This window comes from Pan troglodytes, chromosome 18 (assembly GCF_028858775.2).
Source record: "Pan troglodytes isolate AG18354 chromosome 18, NHGRI_mPanTro3-v2.0_pri, whole genome shotgun sequence".
Lineage (NCBI taxonomy): Eukaryota > Metazoa > Chordata > Mammalia > Primates > Hominidae > Pan > Pan troglodytes.
This window is the reverse complement of record NC_072416.2, coordinates 67,400,062-67,417,466: the sequence shown is the minus strand read 5'-3', so window position 1 is coordinate 67,417,466 and position 17,405 is coordinate 67,400,062. Positions and strand designations below refer to the sequence as shown.

Genomic DNA, 17,405 nt, shown 5'->3' with positions numbered 1-17,405 from the left:
ATGGTGAAACCCCGTCTCTACTAAAATACAAAAATTAACTGGACATGGTGGTGGGCGCCTGTAATCCCAGCTACTTGGGAGGCCGAGATGGGAGAATTGCTTGAACCCAGGAGGTGGAGATTGCAGTGAGCCGAGATTGCACCACTGTGCTGCAGCCTGGGCGACAGAGCAAGACTCCCTCTCAAAAAAAATGTATTAGTTATCTTAAGTTTGAATAAAAAAAGCTTGATTTATAAGTCTTACAAGTTCTCTCCCATTTTATGTCCTTCGTTTTATGCCTAGATTGGATTTGTAAGTGAACTTGTTTGCATATTGAGTATATTCTTGGTGAAAGAAGCAGAGAATTAATGCAATTCTGTGGCCTCTTCTTCCTGATGACATCCTTCCTTTCCCAGATGGCCAAAAAGGCTTTGAAATCTGAGTCCGCTGCCTCAAGTACAGGGAAGGAAGATAAACAGCCAGCACCAGGGCCTGTGGAAAAGCCACCCAGAGAACCCGCAAGGTAAAAAGATGCTCTCTTGTGATCTTGGGTAAAACACTAGGGTGGTCGCTGGAAGCAGTCTCCTCCTTAGGCCAGGATCAGTTCCTCTCAGCGCTCCGACCTACTAACGTGTTACGAGGTTACTCATACAAGGCACTGGGGGAGACTGCACACCCTGGGAAGATAAGGAAACAGGATGCCTGGGGTCCCTGACAACTTCCTGACTGGCCATTCCTCAAAGGCTCTTTCACCATTTCTCTCTCCTTGCCTCCCCCGTATTGACTCAGTACTTTTCTTGTGGACACCTAATCTCTTAATACATTCAGGAAGCACTGTTCAGATCTGTGAGTCGAATCCCAAAACCAGTTCCTAAAGCAGGGGTCACAAGCTTAGATGCCCTTTGAGGGCCGGTTAGGAAACCTAAAGGAACAAAGTGGACCTAGGCTGAGAGCATGGGGCTGGGAACCAGGGGATGTGCTTTTCAGCTTCTTGTGGTTGTTGCTCTGTGGGAGTATCCAAGGATGCTCAGGCTTCAGGTGCTCAGATTTTTGTATGAGATGTCCAGGGTTTTCCATGAGATTTCCCAATTTTTGGATGTTAACAGTTGATCCACTTAAAAAATTTTTTTTCATGTTGGTTAGACAACAAGACAGGCTGCCAGATGGATTTGGCCTGCAGGCTGCCAGTTTGCCCCCCTCCTAACAGTTTTTCCCTAAAGCATACTAACTGTTCCAAATGATAGATGAACTTTATTTTTAAAAGGCAGTTTCTCATTGTTCCAAGACTGTGTGGCATGCCTTTTACTCTGAGAATTCTCAAGATCCTGCTTGTAAGTGTGTTGTAGGCCGGGTGTGGTGGATCACGCCTGTAATGCCAGCACTTTGGGAGGCCGAGGTGGGTGGATCGCTTGAGCCCAGGAGTTCTAGGATACAGTGAGCTGTGTTTGTGCCACTGTATCCTATCTCTCTGTCCTATCTACTGTCTAGGACAGACCCAGACCCTATCTCTAAAAATAAAATGAGAAGTAAAATAAAGGTTCTCTAACTTGGAGTTTTAAATTCATAATACAACTTACATATTACATTTAAAGCCTCCTCAACTGGAATTTGAAGCTTCAAACTTCAAAAAAGTTGCGGCTGTTTGGATGAGCATCAACAGTGGTGAAAAACATCTTTGTGCCTATGCTTTATTTGCAGGCAGCTACGGAATCCTCCAACCACCATTGGAATGATGACTCTGAAAGCAGCTTTCAAGACTCTGTCTGGGGCACAGGATTCTGAGGCAGCCTTTGCAAAACTGGACCAGAAGGATCTGGTTCTTCCTACTCAAGCTCTCCCAGCATCACCAGCCCTCAAAAACAAGAGACCCAGAAAAGATGAAAACGAAAGTTCAGCCCCGGCTGACGGTGAGGGTGGCTCGGAACTGCAGCCCAAGAACAAGCGCATGACAATAAGCAGATTGGTCTTGGAGGAGGACAGCCAGAGTACTGAGCCCAGCGCAGGCCTCAACTCCTCCCAGGAGGCCACTCCAGCGCCACCATCCAAGCCCACCGTTCTCAACCAACCCCTCCCTGGAGAGAAGAATCCCAAGTATGAAGACCTTCTTTGTAGAAATTTTGGGGCTGGTTGGTGGTCCTGGTTGGGCCTGGTATTACTTCCGTGAATGAAGTAACTTTCAGCTAAGTTACTCACCACCAAGGCTTGCTCAGACTGCTAGAATGTGACGCAGGAGTGGTCAGTGACGACGTAGCCATCCCTGCCGGTTCTGAAGCCCCGCATGTGGGCTTCCAAGCCTTGCACTAGGGCATGAGTGGGAATGGAAAGGTTTCAGAGCCTCCTACTCATCGCTGCTTTCATTTTTAGCAAACATCTGAGTGTCTTGACTTCTAAACATTAGTCTTGTGTGTTAAAAGAAATTTGTTTGCATTGGGCCACATTATACTTTGACCCTTAAAAAGAGACTGATGAATATGTATAATTTTGCACCCTTCTGAGCATTTGAGACTTGGCAAGTTCAGTGAATACTTACTAATCTCCCATGTCCTGCTAGGTACTGTGGGGCAGTGGCTAGAATACTTTAATTTTGCTCCCCATTGTGATTCTCATCCTGGCTTTGAGTTTTGCTTCCCTTTGTGTCCTGTGGCGGATCTTCCCTCCAGGCAGACTGGCCTGCTTGCTCTCTGGAACACGTTGTTTGTTTCTACCACTGTACTTTTGCTTCCTCTCATTCCCCACAGTGGACCGTCATCCCTTCATCATTGCTTGTCCAAATCCCATTTGTCCTTTAAAGGGAAGAAAAGCCATTGTTGATGAAGTGCTTTCTGGGGGCAGAGCACTTTCGTGTATCATCTTACTGAGTCACTACAATCCTCACTCTGTGAGGTGATGATATATTAGCCCCATTACAGAGAGGAGAAGGGCTCAGAAAAGTTCTTAGCTCACCTGAAGTCACACAGCTAAAAGTGGCAAAGATGGGCTTTGGACTTTTAATCCAAGTCAGTCTTGACAGAAAAGCCCACGGCCTGTATACCATATACAACAAGTTGCCTCTCTTACAATTCTCCTTCCTCAGGCTGGGTGCGCTGGCTCACACCTGTAATCCAAGCACTTTGGGAGGCTGAGGCAGGCAGATTACCTGAGGTCAGGAGTTTGAGAGCAGCCTGGCCAACATGGTGAAACTCCGTCTCTACTAAAAATACAAAAATTCGCCAGGCGTGGTGGTGGGCACCTGTAGTCCCAGCTACTTGGGAAGCTGAGGCAGGAGAATTACTGGAACCCGGGAGGCGGAGGCTGCACAGTGAGCCAAGATTGCACCACTGCACTCCAGGCTGGGCAACAGAGTGTGACTCCGTCTCAAAAAAACAAAAACAAAAACAACTTCTCCCTCCTCCACAGACTCCTCCCTGGTCAGCACTAGTGATCCACCTTATGGATCTCCCAAGGCCACCTCTGCCTCTGCTCTGTGTTGTATTATTTGGGGACCTGTGGTCTGGCATGCATTGTACTTGGTGCCCCAAAGGGCTGTGGCATCTGATAAGTGATTTATCCTCAGGCACAGATTTGCACTATGTCACCACTACTTGTATGTAGAAGTGAGTCACCGGCTGGCAAATGGGCATAGCTGCTGGGCAGTGGATGCAGCTCCATGCATGTTATTCTCATTTGATACAGGATCTCATTGGCTTCTCACAGCAATCCTGTGCACTATAGGTATTGCTCCCGGGAACAGATGAGGAAACAGGAGAGTGCGAGATTACAGTAATTTTGTAAATGGGAGGATTTGTGAAGGTTTCAGACATACACCCTCTCTCATATGTCAAGGATATGAAGTCTAATGAATCCCCTAAAGCAGCAGGGGTTGGCAAGCTGTGGCCCTGGGGCCAAATCAGCCTACTGCCTGTTTTTGTAAATAAAGTTTTGTTGGAACACAGTCACACCCATCATCAATGTATTATCTAGGGCTGCTTTCTGTTCATTGGTAGTTTGTTGAGTAGCCACAGCAGAGACAGGCTTGCAAAGTGAAAATACTATCTGGCCCTTTACAGAAAAAAAGGGTCAGTGTCCCTGCTTTAAAGAAGTATGTGTGAGGTGCCCTGGCCACTTACGGGAAGAAAAGCCTACTCAGCAAGGTTTTAGGTGGCTCAGATCTTATAGAGGAACAAACATTGAGCTGGCCTGGGAAGGATGAGCAGAAGGTTGTCGAGTGTGTTGGGGGCTGGGGGACTCTACGCAGTGGGAGCTCCTTACATACAGGCATGAGAAAGCCTGGTGTGCCCCTCAGAGTGTCATGGAGCCTATGGTAGGAGAATACGGTGCATAGGAAAGAGTGAAGGTAGGAGAGTCTGCATGCTAGATGGGCCAGGCCTGGGATTTCTGTAGTCTAGTGTGTCAGGCAGAGGCTCTCAAGCTGGGCTTCATGACACAATGACCTGTGGAATGCTCAAAAAATACATATTCCCAGGCTCCTGGCTACTGAATTAGAAGAGTCAGGAGAATGCCCTTTAATCTGCTTTTTAAACCATGCCCCAGATAATTCTAATACAACAAATTGGAAGGCCTGATGAGACCCCACTCAGGGAAGGGAGGGAGGGAGGCTGGAGACTGGAGACCGCTGCCAGGGAGCAGGGAGGGGCAGTGGGATCAGGAGGGAAGGCAGGGTTGGCAGTGTCACTTGGACAGGGCCACCATGCCCCGATCTTGTATCTCCCATGGCACCTTGCACATAGCATGTGTTTACTAGGTATTTATTCACCAAGTAAAATAAGGATTCTTTGTTCTTGCATGTTAAGGAGTGACACCCAAAACACCTGTAAAAAGCCAGCAGAGGGTAACATTTTAGGCATTTTGGGCCACATGAGTTGTCTGTCTGTTCCATATTCTTTTCTTGTTTTTTCTTTTTCTTTTTTTCTTGAGACAGGGTCTCACTCTGTCACCTGGGCTGGAGTACAGTGGCACAATCTCGGCTCACTGCAACCTCTGCCTCCCAGGTTCAAGCGATTCTCCTACCTCAGCCACCATCCCCGCCCCCATCCCAGTAACTGGGACCACAGGTGCGTGCCACCGCACCTGGCTAATTTTTGTATATTTTGTACAGATGGGGTTTGACCATGTAGGCTGGTCTCGAACTCCTGGACTTAATAAGCGATCCACCTGCCTGGGCCTCTCAAACTGCTGGGATTACAGATGTGAGCCACTGCTCCCGACTGTCTTTTTTTGTTTTTTGTTACAACCCTTAAAAAACGGGCTTGCCATTCTCACCCCAAGCTTCATGGTACACAAGCCACAGCAGCCAGACTGTAGCTTGCCAACACTTGCTAGACCATTGCTCTTCATGTTCAAACTACCAGTCAGGAGCACAAGGACCAGGAAGTGGCCTGACTTGGCCAGGACCACTCAGCCCATTACAGTTAGGAGGAGCGGCCAGATCTCAGCCCTGTCCACTTGGGAAGTCAGGAGAGGCAGTGAACACATCACCTGAAAGTCAGAGGTCTTGCGAAATCACCACCAAAGCATGTATTTGTACAGGTAATAGTGCTGAGAGTTCAACAGAGGACAGGGAGAAGGTGACCTGTGAAGACTGTGCAGGGAGGGAGGACAGCCACTCAGGGAACATGACAGACCAGCTGGGGACTGAGATTCCAACTGGTTTTATTCCAGCACTGGGATAAGCACATAGAAAACAAACTGTAACCCCATCTGATTTTTATTTATGAATAGTCATTAACACAAGAATATCCTGAGAAGGAAAAACCTCCTGTAAAATGTTTTCACTTTGTCTCAAGCAAATTATTCTCAAGTAACATTTGGGGATAAGATCCAATGTAAAAACAAGAGAAAGTTAGGTCTACCATTTGTCTCAGCCACTTAGTTAAGTAATTTCATAGAAAACTTATGGAACTCAAGGAATTTTTTCAAGCCTATGTACTTATTCATTAACTTGCTTTTATTATTCATTTGCAAAATACCCAAACAGCATTAAAAATAAGTTTTTTCTTCATGGCGGGTGAAGAATACAGAAATTTGTCTCTATTCTTGGTTAACTTTTGCGGGTCATTTGATTTATATAAATTCCTCAAGACTGAATTCAGACACTTTCCATGTTTGTAAAAGATGTTATAATTCTGAGGTCAGATCTGTGCTTTGCTCTGTTCCCAGGGCAGTTATTAATCAGGTAAATGCAAAGTTGATTAGAAGAAATGGGCTATAATTTTCATTGAATAATTTGAGTTTGGGGTTATTTTCAGCTTTTGTACTTTTTTTAGCCACACCCAAGCATTTAACGTTTCATGTTCACAAGAAGGATTCTTGTTTGCTTTTTACTCTAATCTTTGATGGTATAACTCCCTTGTGGCTGACTGACAATCGCAATGTTAGTTCAGCTAATATGTCTCCAGCTCACATTGGGGTCTGTGTTACTGTGCTGGGTATGCTATGTGTTTGGGATGGACAAAGGAAGATGTGGCCCCCCGCCTTCGAGGCGGTCCTGGTTAGGGGCACACTGCAAAGTGGCACTTGGTATGGTGGAAACAGCACTGCAGGCGGGAGGAGAAAGGCTTTCTGTGTGTGTTGTGGTTGGTAGTTAGAGGAGGCTTCACTGAGAACCATGGCCTTGAAAGATGGATGAGATGTCACTTAGCAGGGAAGGGACTCCCAAGCAGAGGGGCTACAGAGAGGCAGGAAAGTACAGAGCTTATGGAAGGAAGAAAGAGCAGAACAGTGTGGCTGTGCTGTTTGCACAGGTGTGGGCATCGTGGGGCGGTTGGTTAGAAACTGACGGGCCAGACTGGATGGTGTGGACTCCCCCATACAGGCATATAGATGCCACTGTTCAGGCAGAGAGAAGCCATTAGGGAATAGAAGAGGCATGTGGTAATTTTAGGGTGATTGTCCTAAAATCATCTTTGGCTTTGGAAGGGGAAGAGCCTAGCGGCAGAGACTCGAGTTAAGAGGCTAGTGGAATACTGATGAAAGGCACCGTGAGCTTGAACAAGGGGGAATGGAAACGGAAAAATCAGTCCAGATATAGGAAGAAGGCATGTCCAAGGAAGAGAGGGAGGGGTTTGCAGGTTCTAAATCAGAAAAATACTGAGACCTTTAAAAGAGTCAAAACCAAACAAGCAAAAAAACAGGAAAATGAACAGATTTTTTAGAGGGGTGGTGATGTGCTTGATGTACTCAGTGCTGAATTTGAAGGGTGTCCTGCAGCCTGAGGGGTGTTACGTGGAGATGCCTGGCCAGCCAGGAGAAAGGACAGTGGCTTTGGGAGGTACATGCAGGCGAACCTCGATTGTGGTCACAACGGGACAGGAAGGAGTACAGGGCCAAGAGTGAGCCAAGGCCAGAATCTGGGACAATCCAGGGTGAATTTGTTTTATACCTGTGCTCTCCTTGATCTCCCCTCAGAGTACCCAAAGGCAAGTGGAACAGCTCTAATGGGGTTGAAGAAAAGGAGACTTGGGTGGAAGAGGATGAACTGTTTCAAGTTCAGGGTAAGCAGAAGATTCTCCTTGGCCTCTTCTTGATGCTTGCTGAAGTACAGATGCATGTTACTGTCATGTTAATATTCCAGAAGCTGCTTGTCTCCGAACTAGAAAAAGTTCAGTAAGTTCCCGATCTCATTTCAATTCATGAAGAATCAATTTTTTTTTTTTTTCCTTTTTCAGACAGGGTCTTGCTCTGTCACCCAGGCCGGAATGCAGTGGTGTAAACATGGCTCACTGAGCTTCAACCTTCTGGGCTCAAGTGATCCTCCTGCCTCAGCCTCCTGAGTAGCTGGGACTGCAGGTGTGCACCACCACACCTGGCTGTTTTTTTCACTTTTTGTAGAGATGGGGTTTCACTTTGTTGCTCAGGCTGGTCTCAAACTCTTGGGCTCAAGCGATCCTCCCACCTCAGCCTCCCAGAGTGCTGGGATTACAGATGTGAGTCACTGTGCCCTGGTCAAGGAGTCAGTCTGATGTCCTCTCCCATTAAATAATGGAGACTGTCAGAGTAACGCCTTATGTTTAAAGAGAGTTCTTGGTTTTGTTTTAATAACGCCTATGATATTTAATTATAGTTGATGTTCTTCCTAAAATCCTTCAATTAGATGTGGTAGTAGGGGGTCATTCCCTGCATTTCTTGTTTAAAGAAAAAAAAATCTTAACAGTTTCTATATATAAATCCTTTTTTTTTTTTTTTTTTTTTTTTGAGACAGGGTCTCACTCTCATCCAAGCTAGAATGCAGTGGTGTGATCTTGGCTCACTGTAGCCGTGACATCCTGGGCTAAAGCAATTCTCCCACCTTAGCCTCTGGACTACAGGCCCTTGCCACCATGCCCAGCTAATCTTTTTTTGTATTTTTAGTAGAGACAGGGTTTCACCATGTTGGCCAGTATGATCTCGAACTCCTGGGCTCAAGCAATCTGTCTGCCTCATCCTCCCAAAGTGCTGGGACTATACTTGTGAGCCACCATACCATACCCTACCAAAATTGTTTTCTTTTTTTCTTTTTTTTTTTGAGATGGAGTCTCACTTTGTTGCCCAGGCTGGAGTGCAATGGTGCGATCTCGGCTCACTGCAACCTCCGCCTTCCAGGTTCAAGTGATTCTTATGACTCAGCCTCCTGAGTAGCTGGGATTGCAGGTGTGTCGCACCACGCCCGGCTAATTTTTGTATTTTTAGTAGTCGGGTTTTCACCATGTTGGGCAGGCTGCTCTCAAACTCCTGACCTCAAGTGATCTGCTCGCCTCAGCCTCCCAAAGTGCTGGGACTACAGCCATGAACCACTGTGCCCAGCCCAATTTTTTTTTCTATGATAAGAAACTTTTCTGGCTAGGCATGGTGGCTCACGCGTATAATCCCCATCACTTGGAGAGGCTGAGGTGGGAGGATTGCTTGAGCCTAAGAATTAGAGACCAGTCTGGACAATATAATGAGAACCCCTATCTACAAAAAAAAAAAAAAAAAAAAAAAATTAGCCAGGCATGGTGTCACACACCTGTAGTCCCAGCTACTTGGGAGACTGAGCCCCAGAGGTTGAGGCTACAGCGGGCAGTGATCATACCATTGCACTCAACTGGGTAACTGAGTGAGACTTTGTCTCAAAAAATAAAGAGATGGGGTGGGGGGAGGGGGGAGGGATAGCATTAGGAGATATAACTAATGCTAAATGACGAGTTAATGGGTGCAGCACACCAGCATGGCACATGTATACATATGTAACTAACCTGCACATTGTGCACATGTACCCTAAAACTTAAAGTATAATAATAATAAAAAAATTAAAAAGAGAGAGAGAGAGACAGAGAGAAACTTCCATAATTAATAACTTCATAGCATTTGCATTAGAATCTCTTCCCACCACATTTTGCGTTCTAATGGAAATATCTAAGGGCTAAACCTTAATGTAGGGGGTTGTAAAGACTTTTGTAACATAGCAACAATAATCCTTTGCCAGTCCCAGAGGTTTTGTCCTTGACAATTACCTTCATTGGCAAAAATGTAGTTGGCAAGATAAGATCATGTGGAAAGTGGGGGAAGTAACAGAAAAACAAGAAAAATGACATTAAATATTTAAAAACAACAGGATATAAAACTTCTAGAAGCTGCGTGCAGTGGCTCACACCTGTAATCCCAGCACTTTGGGAAGCTGAGGCGGGCAGATCATCTGAGGTCGGGAGTTTGAGACCAGCCTGACCAACATGGAGAACCGCATCTTTACTAAAAATACAAAATTAGCTGGGCATGGTGGCTCACGCCTGTAATCCCAGCTACTCGGGAGGCTGAGGCAGGAGAATCACTTGAACCCGGGAGGCCTATGTCGTGGTGAGTGGAGATCGTGCCACTGCACTCCAGTCTGGGTGACACAGCGAGAATCCGTCTCAAAAAAAAAAAAAAAGGAAAGAAAAGGCAACATTACATAAACATGAAACCTGCTAGAATGTCTGCCTCAGCAGATGGTGATGTCCTAAGCAGTATCTCCTAAACAATGGAAGAAGATGCTCTGGAAAAGGGACACTGACAGGAACAGATTACTTTTTTTTTAATTTTTATTAATTTTTTTTTTTGAGATGGAGTTTTGCTCTTGTCACTCATGCTGGAGTGCAATGGCACTATCTTGGCTCATTGCAACCTCCATCTCCCAGGTTCAAGTGATTCTCCTGCCTCAGCCTCCTGAGTGGCTGGGATTACAGGTATGCGCCACCACACCCAGCTAATTTTTGTATTTTTAGTAGAGACGGGGTTTCACCATGTTGGTCAGGCTGGTCTCGAACTCCTGACCTCAGGTGATCCACCCGCCTCGGCCTCCCAAAGTGCTGGGATTACAGGTATAAGCCACTGCGCCTGGCCAGGAACAGATTACTTTTAAATTATGAACTACTTCATACTACAGTGAAAGCAGGTTTCTAAAGCTAACAAATCCCAAGTAGCTGGGACTACAGGCACCTGCCACCATGCCCAGCTAATTTTTGTATTTTTAGTAGAGACGGGGTTTCACCATGTTGGCCAGGCTGGTCTTGAACTCCTGGCCTCAAGTGATCCACCCGTCTCAGCCTCCAAAGTGCTGGAATTATAGATGTGAGCCACCACACCCAGCCTCCCTCTGGTCTTTTAAAAAATCCAGAGGTTGCCGGGCTTAGTGGCTCATGCCTGTAAACCCAGCACTTTGGGAGACCGAGGCGGGCGGATCACAAGGTCAGGAGATCGAGACCATCCTGGCTAACACAGTGAAACCCTGTCTCTACTAAAAAAAATATGAAAAAATTAGCTGGGCGTGGTGGCAGGCGCCTGCAGTCCCAGCTACTCGGGAGGCTGAGGCAGGAGAATGGCATGAACCCGGGAGGCGGAGCTTGCAGTGAGCTGAGATCGTGCCACTGCACTCCAGCCTGGGCGACAGAGCAAGACTCTGTCCAAAAAAAAAAAAAAAGGAAAAAAAATCATCTTGGTCTGTGTGTTTTGAGGCCTGATCTCTTATCTATAAGGGGAGCTTGAGCAGATCTCAAGCTTCCTCTTGCATGGAAGTGGAAAGCAATAATTATTATCCCATTCTTTTGTTTAGGGAACTGAACCAAATTGTACTTTTTTTTTTTTGAGACAGAGTTTTGCTTCTTTGCCCAGGCTAGAGTGCATTGGTGCGATCTCTGCTCACTGCAACCTCCGCCTCCCAGGTTCAAGTGATTCTCCTGCCTCAGCCTCCCCAGTAGCTGGGATTACAGGCATGTGCCACCACGCCCAGCTAATTTTTGTATTTTTAGTAGAGACAGAGTTTCACCATGTTGGCCAGGCTGGTCTCGAACTCCTGACCTCAAGTGATCCGCCCGCCTCAGCCTCCCAAAGTGTTGGGATTACAGGTGTGAGCCACTGCCCAGACCCAAATTGTACTTCTATAAAATGAACAAGGACTTGAAAATTCTAGGCTGGGCGTAGTGGCTCATGCCTGTAATCCCAGAACTTTGGGAGGCCGAGGCAGGCGGATTCCTTGAACTCAGGGGTTGGAGACCAGCTTGGGCAAGAGGGCAAAACTCCATCTCTACAAAAAATACAAACAAAAAAAATTTAGGCCAGGAGTGGTGGCTCACGCCTGTAATCCCAGCACTTTTGAAGGCCGAGGCAGGCGGATCACAAGGTCAGAAGTTCGACACCAGCATGACCAATATGGCGAAACCCTGTCTCTACTAAAAATACAGAAATTATCCGGGTGTGGTGGCAGGCGCCTGTAGTCCCAGCTACTCAGGAGGCTGAGGCAGGAGAATGGTGTGAGCCTGGGAGGTGGAGCTTGCAGTGAGCCGAGATCGCGCCACTGCACTCCAGCCTGGGCGACAGAGCGAGACTCCGTCTCAAACAAACAAACAAACAAAAATTAGCCGGGCGTGGTGGCGGGCGCCTGTAGTCCCAGCTACTCGGGAGGCTGAGGCAGGAGAATGGCATGAACCTGGGAGGCGGAGCTTGCAGTGAGCCGAGATAGCGCCACTGCACTCCAGCCTGGGGAACGGAGCGAGACTCCGTCTCAAAAAAAAAAAAAAAAAAGAAAACGATGTTGATTTTACTGAAGAGCTTGAAACCCATCACTAGCCAGCATTTACGGATGCCTGTTTGTAAAGCACTTGCATTGTACAGGTTCTCATAGGCTGAAGTGACTGGTGTTTGCAAATAAAGGAGAAAAGTAAATTATCCTTTAGTGATATCCTTTCTCTTCTCAATGCTTGTGAAATTTGAAGAAGTTTTCCCTTTGGGGACATTCCATGTCTTTTTCTTGTGGTTTGTGCAGAGAAAGGTGAACTCTGAAATGAGTCTACTTTTAATGTTTTCCAGCAGCACCAGATGAAGACAGTACAACCAATATAACAAAAAAGCAGGTAATTTAAAATTCTCTTTTCTGATACTGGTTATGTGGGTAGAGCAGAGGTAAAATACGCGCCCTGTCTCACAGGTATAGACTGGTTATGTACCCAGTAAAAACCTTTTTTTGAGATTTTCAGATAATCCAAACTAAGTTAAAGTAATAATTATCTTCTGGAAGAAAAGACTAGGAAAACAGATGACACATTTTCCGGAACATGAATGATGTAGATATGTTTGCAGTTTGGAATGCAGAAGTGATTGTTACTTGAGGATCAAATGGCAGGACATCAAGAATTCCTGTGTCCAGATCCACAGTGCTCGTATCTTGTCCATTCCATGTTTTAAAAACATAAGCTGTGATTTCAGGTTCAGATGATTCTCCTGGGATTCTTGAGTTTACCTTATCACTACACTGGAGAAAATGTAAGTAAGTGGAGAGGAAAGGTGGTGATAAATCTTTTGGTTTTCTTTTGCAGAAGTGGACTGTAGAAGAAAGCGAGTGGGTCAAGGCTGGAGTGCAGAAATATGGGGAAGGAAACTGGGCTGCCATTTCTAAAAATTACCCATTTGTTAACCGAACAGCTGTGATGATTAAGGATCGCTGGCGGACCATGAAAAGACTTGGCATGAACTGAAACAGGCTTTCATTTCCACAGAATTCACAGGAGCATGGTTCCTAATAATAGCCCCTGATAGTCTGCTCTTTCTTTTTTTTTTTTTTTTTTTTTTGAGACAGAGTCTCGCTCTGTCACCCAGGCTGGAGTGCAGTGGCGTGATCTTGGCTCACTGCGACCTCCGTCTCCCGGGCTCACGCCATTCTCCTGCCTCAGCCTCCCGAGTAGCTGGGACTACAGGCGCCCGCCATCACGCCCGGCTAATGTTTTGTATTTTTAGTAGAGACGGGGTTTCACCGTGTTAGCCAGGATGGTCTCGATCTCCTGACCTCGTGATCCACCCACCTCGGCCTCCCAAAGTGCTGGGATTACAGGCATGAGCCACCGCGCCTGGCATCTGCTGTTTCTTTCAGAAGCTGGGCTGGGATGAGAATTTTGGGCAACCTCCTTCGACGTGGGGGAGGTCCCATTTCCACTTCATCACTGTTGGAGATCATGGAGCTAAGAAGCAGAGCCAAGTCCACCCATGTCCTTGGCAGAGATGACAGGCACACAGCTTGTGCAGTGCCAGAATATCATTAGCGTTTCCCTTCTTTAGTGGTTTGCTTAAATTTAAATCCCTGGTAATCTGTAGAACCTTCTCCTAGGAAATGGTGAAGTCTATTAGGAGCCACTTGTGACTCCATGACCTGTTAAAACCAGCAATGTGAGTATTATTTGGAGTAAATTTGTTCCACGTCAAGTTCTGGCCTTCTGATGCAAATGCAAAGGAACTTAGTCTGTTATGAACCCAGGTTGATGACAGACCAGTCCTTGTGGAATAAGATTCCCTTTAAAAACTCTTTAGCCAGTCGTGACATCAACCCTAGACCTGTCTGCCTTGGCATTTGCTGTCAACATCTGCTGGGCTATGTAGGCAGGTTAATCCTCCACTTCTCATGTGGTTGAACCAGTGTGTTTTTTGGTAAAATGGTGATTGTAGATAAGCTTAGTTCCCTGATCCCCTGCCCCCTGTCCCCTGCCTCTTCTCCCAATTCCCTTCCTTATGCTGGACTTTTAAAGCTTAAAAAAAATCCTGATTGAATATAAATGCCTAATTTCATTCTTTGTGAAATGGTTGCTTCCTCCTGATTCCCTAATTGTGCTGTGTTCGTGTCTTGCACTGGAATTCAACATTCCCTTCTCCTTTTGTACTGTGTTGTGCTTGCTGTCTCTCCCGGACACCCTTAAAGACTGTCTTTTTAGCAAAAAATTTCAGTAAAGTGTTTTCTGTAATCTTTTTTTAAAAGGTGAGAACTAATTATTGTCCATACTTGTAGCATTCTTCATTAAAGTCTTGCTTCTCTCAACTGTAAGTAGCTGTTTAATTGCAGCACAGCATGTATTCACAGAGGGAGGTAGCAAAATGTTAAACAAACTTTGCTGAACTATTTTGATCAAGAAGCTGATGTCAGACTTTATTGAATGTTTTAATCCTTGGAAGCTATGTCAAACAGATGATATGGAAGTTTCCTCTTAACCTTTCAGTTTCCTCATATATCATTTCTGGGGACAAAAGAATTCCCCCTTTCTCACTTCTGAGTGAGTGAAAGGCAAGGTTTAAAGAAATGCTAAAGTTTTAAAATTCATCCATTAGGCCAGGCATGGTGGCTAATGCCTGTAATCCCAGCACTCTGGGAGGCCGAGGCAGGAGGATCACTTGAGGTCAGGAGTTCGAGACCAGCGCGGCCAACATAGTAAAACCCTATGTACTAAAAATACAAAAATTAGCTGGGTGTGGTGGCGGGTGCCTGTAATCCCAGCTATTCAGGAGGCTGAGGCACAAGAATCGCTTGAACTCGGGAGATGGAGGTTGCAACGAGCCAAGATCATGCCACTGCACTCCAGCCTGGGCAACAAAGCGAGACTCTATCTCAAAACAAAACAAAACTGGCTGGGAGCCGTGGCTCACCCCTGTAATCCCAGCACTTTGCAAGGCCAAGAAGGGTAGGATCACCTGAGGTCAGGAGTTCAAGACCAGCCTGGCCAACATGGTGAAACCCCATCTCTACTAAAAATACAAAAACTTAGCCAGCCATGGTGGCAGGCGCCTGTAATCCCGACCTCTCGGGAGGCTGAGGCAGGAGAATTGCTTGAACTTGGGAGGTGGAGGTTGTGATGAGCGGAGATGGTGCCATTGCACTCCAGCCTGGGCAAAAAGAGCAAAACTCCTTCTCAAAAAAAAAAAAAAGTTTAAAATTAAAAATTTTGAAAAATACAAAATTAGCCAGGCATGGTGGCAGGTGCCTGTAGTCCCAGCTACTCGGGAGGCTGAGGCAGGAGAATCGCTTGAACCGGGGAGGTGGAGGTTGCAATAAACCGAGATCGCACCACTGCACTCCAGCCTGGGTGATAGAGTGAGACTCCATCTCAAAAAAAAAAAAATTCATCCATTAGTTACAAGTTGGAAACTTCATACAGCTTTATTACCTATTAACTGCATTTTGGGGTTTAGTACCTATTGTTCTTCTATCAATCAACCCCAACTGAAACCACAGGGAGAAGTTGAGAACTTGAGCTCCTTTCAGGCTAGCCGCCTTCTGCCTGCAGCTGGTTTGGTCTCCTCTGAACCGGATTAGAATCCAGAAGCTTTTCTCCCCTTAACTCTCATGTGAGTCAATGGCACTCTCCAGGTAGAGGAGTGAAACTGATGCATTTAGGGAAACAAAATATCCTAATCAGTGTTTCTTTTTATTTATTTATTTATTTATTTATTTATTTTATTTATGAAATGGAGTCTCACTCTGTCACCCAGGCTGGAGTGCAGTGGTGCTATCTCAGCTCACTGCAAGCTCCGCCTCTGGGTTCACACCATTCTCCTGCCTCAGCCTCCTGAGTAGCTGGGACTACAGGCACCCGCCACCACACCTGGCTAATTTTTTGTATTTTTCGTAGAGATGGGGTTTCACCGTGTTAGCCAGGATGGTCTCGATCTCCTGACCTCGTGATCCGCCCGCCTCAGCCTCCCAAAGTGCTGGGATTACAGGCGTGAGCCACCGCTCCCGGCATCAGTGTTTCTTAAACTTGAGAATGCCTATGTTCATTAATATTTTTTCACATAATTCAGTGTTGTTTTTATTATAGTTATTGAAATGTGTGCAAAGATAAAACTATGTTTACAGCTTCTGTAGAACTATAAAACTTACTATGAACTGACGATTGTTTCGCCGAAACCAAGTCACTGCTTATGGCATGACCAGTGCTAGGACTGCGACAGTGGTGGGACTCGGGTGGGGGATGCCTTTGCCACGTGTGCTGATAGAAGTTCCCAGACTCTTCTGTCACTTGAGCAAGACTGCCATAGAGCCACTGTGCTCCCAGAGTGCTGTGCTGTCATTTGGCCTTTGCTAGAACTGAACCCCATGTATAGAGTCTGTTTTCTGCCTACTTAGCTTGTGACACTTTGAGTCAATGCAAATAATTGCTGGAAGGTGTTAATGCTGTTTTGCTTTTTGTTTTTTAAGATTATGACTAAGGCTAGGCGCGGTGGCTCACACCTGTAATCCTAGCACTTCAGGAGGCCAAAGCATGGGGATCACTTGAGCCCAGGAGTTTGAGACCAGCCTAGGCAACATGGCAAAACCTCGTCTCTACAAACAATACAAAAATCAGCCAGGTGTGGTGGTGCACTCCTGTGGGTCCAGCTACTTGGGAGGCTGAGGTGGGAGGATTGTTTGAGCCCAAGGGGGTGAGGCTGCAGTGAGCTATGTTTGTGCCACTGCACTCTAGCCTGGAAGACAGAGTGATACCATCTCAAGGAAGCAAAAAAAAAAAAAAAAAAAAAAAAAAAGATTAGGACTGAAAAATGGTTAGGCAGTGTCAGAACTCAGAGACTGACAGCTTGAGAATGAGAAACACTGTCCTGCCTGGTGGTTAAGAGCATGAGCCCCCACCGGGGACCCAGCTCTGCCAGGTGTGCTTGTGGGAGCGTGAGCCACCACTGGAATCTCTGAATGTCTGTGTCCTCATCTCTAATGCCAGAGCTCACAATACCTCCCTTGCAGGGCTATTGTGAGAATAAAATAAGATGCAGGTAAATCTTAGCTCAGTGCCTGCCATGAAGGAGGTGGGTGTTGAAATCATGAATAAAAGAATAAAGATTAAGGATGTGAATAATATAATTGTCTTTAAGTGGGTTCTGGATAGTTTTTTCCCCCATGTGTGCTGAAGAAGTCCTGAATAAAAGAAAGATCAAGGCCGGGCGTGGTGGCTCATGCCTGTAATCCCAGCATTCTGGGAGGCCGAGGCGGGTGGATTACTTGAGGTCAGGAGTTCGAGACCAGCCTGGCCAACATAGTAAAATCCTGTCTCTACTAAAAATTCAAAAATTAGCCGGGCATGGTGGCAGGCACCTGTAATTCCAGCTACTCAGGAGGCTGAGGCAGGAGAATCGCTTGAACCGGGGAGGTGGAGGTTGCAGCGAGCAGAGATCGTGCCACTGCACTCCAG

General features: G+C 46.2%; 1 protein-coding gene across 5 annotated transcripts in view; it reads left to right on the top strand.

Moving 5' to 3' along the window:
• Positions 1–14,266, top strand: part of TERF2 (telomeric repeat binding factor 2) — a 31,494-nt gene extending 17,228 nt beyond the window's left edge. For 2 of the 5 annotated variants that reach the window (XM_016930077.3, XM_016930081.4), the window contains 5 exons: positions 396–502; positions 1,678–2,070; positions 7,384–7,469; positions 12,274–12,317; positions 12,780–14,266. In XM_016930077.3, coding sequence (XP_016785566.1) covers positions 396–502; positions 1,678–2,070; positions 7,384–7,469; positions 12,274–12,317; positions 12,780–12,938 — 789 coding nt within the window. In that variant the 3' untranslated portion in view covers positions 12,939–14,266. Of the gene's footprint in view, positions 1–395; positions 503–1,677; positions 2,071–7,383; positions 7,470–12,229; positions 12,318–12,779 lie in introns of those variants that run through there. The other 3 variants (XM_054668457.2, XM_054668458.2, XM_054668459.2) reach the window with 3 other exon arrangements.
• The last annotated feature ends 3,139 nt before the right edge of the window (positions 14,267–17,405 follow it).